Below are 4,325 nucleotides of genomic sequence, written 5' to 3'. Positions count from 1 at the left end.
TAAATGCTATTTCAGATGCAGATTCCAAAAATGTTTTCTTATGTTGGAATGAAAGACACTAAGTACCAGATGAAGTGCTTCTTATTCCTACCCAAAAATACAAAATGGAAGAAAGAGTTAAAACTGAACACAATCTTGCTACTCAAGCTGTGTATGAACATTTTTTTATATATATTTATTTGCTTCTTTTCCATTTTGCTTTTACTTTTACTTTCAATACTTAAGTATGTTTAAGATAACAAAAAAATACTTTTCGTACTTAAGTACAATAAATATCACATACTTTAAGACTTTTACTCAAGTAATATTCTAAACGGTGTCTTCAACTTCTACCAAAGTAATTTTCTTGTAAGATATCTGTACTTTTACTTGAGTATGGCTTTCAGGTACTTTATACACCACTGCATAGATACATAAAACACCACCCACTAACAACACATACACAACACATGAACATGCACAGGAACACATATTACGTGGATCTGAATCATTCACTTTCTCGGTTTAGTATCATCAAAATAGACACTAGATTCAGTATATACCATGGTCATGTGGACTTACGGGACGAGAGCTTCCTGTATGTTCCCCCACACCTGTTTACCCACCATCACGATCACTAACTGAGTGGTTAACTCAATCAAACAGCCGCCTGGCTCACACTGAAAACACAATTATGATGATCAGAAATAAACCGATCTAATAAGTATAATATTAAACGATAATGTATATTTTCATGAATGCATTTTACTATTATCCTTAAAGGGTTAGTTCACCCAAAAATGAAAATTAGGCTGTGTTTTACTCACCCCCGATGCATCCTAGGTGTATATGACTTTCTTCTTTCAGACGAATCCAGTCGGAGTTATATTAAAAATTGTCCTGGCTCTTCCAAGCTCTATCATTGCAGTCAGCGGGTATTGCATGCTTCTGTCCAAAAGAAGTGAAATAAAAAAGTGCCCGTCCATAAAAAAAAAGTGTCTCACATGTCTCCGGGGGGTGAACAAAGGCCTCCTGTAGCGAATCGATGCGTTTTTGTGAGAAAATATCCATATTCAAAACGTAATAATCACTTTAATGCCGGTGAGTCTCGTGAAAACCAACGTTTGTTTACAGGAGCAAAGGAAGCAAAGTCTTCTCTTGGCTTATATCGAAATCCTCCCAACATTCTTCTTTACAAATCCTCGTTTTGTACTTCTAATAAGTGACTGTTGTTTTGTTTTGATCTCTCCGCTGCATTTCAGCGTGCATCACTTCTGAGCGGCGCATGCGCAAAGCCGACCTCCATAGGTCATCCACCCGGAACTGCTTCCGTGTACAACAGTGAGCGCAAGCTACATTAAAGTGATTATTACGTTTTGAATATGGATATTTTTCTAACAAAAACGCATCGATCCGCTACAGGAGGCCTTTGTTCACCCCCCGGAGACATGTGAGACACTTTTTATGGATGGGCGCTTTTTATTTCACTTCTTTTGAACTGAAGACAGCTTGGAATAGCCAGGACAATTTTTAATATAACTCCGACTGGATTCGTCTGAAAGAAGAAAGTCATATACACCGAGGATGCCTCGGGGGTGAGTAAAACAGCCTAATTTTCATTTTTGGGTGAACTAACCCTTTAAACTCTATACTCAATTAATATAAATTAGAGATCCATTGACAACAACAAATGCATAACAAAGGTTTAAAAAGTAAATAATGGCATGGAGAAGAAAAAGAACAATACAACTTTAAAAACAGGCTCATGGGATCTCAGGTCTACCTCTTCATTTCTCCACTTGCCAAACATGTAGGCATAGTCTCCAGGGTAGCCCACAAATTTGCCCTTAAAAAAGGCGACGTAGAAGCAAGAGGAATAGTAGTTGACAAACTGGAAGAGGAACATCTTCACCGTTAGCTTGTTCTCGTACTCCACATGGGTTTTGGGAACCTCTGCGGACAGAAGAACAAGTGAATAAAAATCAGTGCACAAAAATCTTTACATTACGGAAATACTTTACTAACTGAATATACAATTGTTTCTCTTATTGTTTATTACAAGATACAGAACACAAAATGAATGGACTGGAACAAATCAGAAAATAGAAAGTGGTCAAATAAATGCAATAAATAAAAAAAATGTAAAAAGTTTTAAAACAGAAACCAACAACAACAATAACAAACAATAATCTAATATAGTTTTTTTAGGTGTTGTATTTATTGAAACGTTACATTTGAAATGTTTTTAAAGGTTTTAGGTGGAAAAAAAAGAGGCTGGGAGTCCGATATACTTGTAAAGACTCACCCATATCAGTGATCTTTATGGCTACACGCTCATACAGGAAGTTCAGAATCATGATGATGACAAAGTTGATGCAGGAAGCCGTGACGGATGTGGCTAACTGCGGCGTGATAAGGGATCCAACCACATCCAGCTTATTGGTGGGGCTGTCCTTCATAATGCTGGCAAACGCCGCAAACACCGCCAGACGGTACGCAATCACACCGATTATACTGGCGATAATCAGTGAGATCTGGGTTTGGGAGTGAGAGAGGTACACGTCATACACACACACACACACACACACACAAAACGCACGCGCTGCAGTTACTTTTACTAACTCAATACTACTCAATTATCCATGCAAAAATATTGTTAAAAAAGAAAAACTAAATTATGAACATGCAGTGCTTGCTAGGACACGTCAAAACAGTAAAATGCTACATGATGCTGGTAAAAACATGCATCCTCAGGCAAAATGTTCTACAGCAAACATCAGATTTACTGATTTAACTTACTTACTGCTGTGTGATTCTGTGTCCATACAGTCCAGCGACTTATTAACATTCGATATTGAGTCTTACCCATATCATGCAATAACCTATCTATAACCTATACATATAAAAAACACTCCTCACGCAAAGTTTACAGGAGATTTGATTCACATTTGATTTCAAATGTATTTGATATTAGCATGTTGCTAAGCTAACAACTCTAATAAGAATGAAAGTACATAGCAAGTGCAAATATTGAGTAAACAGTTTGCTGCTACATAATTTTCTAGATATATTTCGGTATTAATAACATACTCGTATATGATGTCCTAAGCTGTCATATGTAGGCAGCTCACTAACCATTGGAACAGAGCTAATATATTCAGTGGGGGTCAAAAATCTGAGACTACTAGTGAAAACCGAAACAGAAACAGAATTTCTTGTATTTGGTGTGCCTTCCTTTTGCTTTAATGGCTAGAGCTAAACAAAACCTCAAGTTATCCAGCATGATTTGAAAATGCTTCAAAGTTCCAGAGAGCATTAAACAAATTTGCTTTTTGATTATTGAAGAAAGGTGCAGAATCTTAAATATATATTTTTTTTTGTTCACAATATCATAACATGTATTGTGTTTAAATATCTGAAAACTTCGAAGTTTCCAAGTTTAATTCAATTTTGAATCCCAGTTTTTCATTGTTGTCTAGGACCTTTGGACCCCACTGTATTTTTGTACATCGCTGGCATTATGTGCTAATATAAAAGGTGCTTATAACAATTTGACATAATTTGTTCTTCAATATATATATATATAATTATTATACTGAAAGTAACAGACAGTTTTGATGCTCACCCAAAAGAGGACGGTGGCCCCGGACAGTACTGAACGAGCACACTTGCTTGTTAGAGGTAAATAAGGCTCCATCTCCTACACAGCAAGCAAGCAAAGCAGGGATCATGAGCAACCACCACCACACACCTAATCTAGCACTGTCCACATGGCTCTCTTCCTGTTTATAACGAGTCATTAAGTCTACGTCTACAGTCTTTCAAAGCTGCGATCACACTGCAAGCAGGCTGCTAATGCTACACACTCTCACACACACAGCAATCCGATCTACAGTATCGTCGTCCTGTGCCTGCCTTACCCACAAAACAACAGTGGCCCAGCACAGGATAAACCTGCCTGCTTTATCAGCTGGGCTCTGGTCTAGAACCCACTCCTGTTCCTACACAATACAAACAAAGCCAACCAAACATGCAGATTATCTAGTTTCTCTGCTGGTTGGTGGATAAACTAACCTTGACTACCGTTTGTGACATGGCAACACCTAAAGTGACTTTGTAGCTTCATATTCTGCCTATTGTCTGTCAAATTATACTATTAAGACCTCAGAGTTTTACAAACCTAATATACTCAAGCCTAATATATGTGACCCTGGACCACAAAACCAGTCATAAGGGTACATTTGTTGAATTTTTTCTGAATAAATAAGCTTTCCATTGATGTTTGGTTTGTTAGGATAGGACAATATTTGGTCGAGATACAACTATTTGAAAATCTGGAATCTGAG

At 37.3% G+C, this 4,325-nt stretch overlaps 1 protein-coding gene across 1 annotated transcript in view; it reads right to left on the bottom strand.

The window, feature by feature from the left end:
- Positions 1-4,325, bottom strand: part of LOC107677418 (anoctamin-5-like) — a 27,175-nt gene that overhangs the window by 8,689 nt on the left and 14,161 nt on the right. Inside the window, exons 11-14 of the mRNA XM_016472306.1 lie at positions 3,605-3,679; positions 2,285-2,513; positions 1,763-1,932; positions 562-659 (exon numbers count right to left, since the gene is read on the bottom strand). Coding sequence (XP_016327792.1) covers positions 562-659; positions 1,763-1,932; positions 2,285-2,513; positions 3,605-3,679 — 572 coding nt within the window. The remainder of the gene's footprint in view (positions 1-561; positions 660-1,762; positions 1,933-2,284; positions 2,514-3,604; positions 3,680-4,325) is intronic.

This window comes from Sinocyclocheilus anshuiensis, unplaced genomic scaffold (genome assembly GCF_001515605.1).
Source record: "Sinocyclocheilus anshuiensis isolate Anshui unplaced genomic scaffold, SAMN03320099.WGS_v1.1 scaffold1701, whole genome shotgun sequence".
NCBI classification, from domain to species: Eukaryota; Metazoa; Chordata; class Actinopteri; order Cypriniformes; family Cyprinidae; genus Sinocyclocheilus; species Sinocyclocheilus anshuiensis.
The sequence above is the reverse complement of the archived record's forward strand: the minus strand, read 5'-3'. Positions and strand labels throughout refer to the sequence as shown.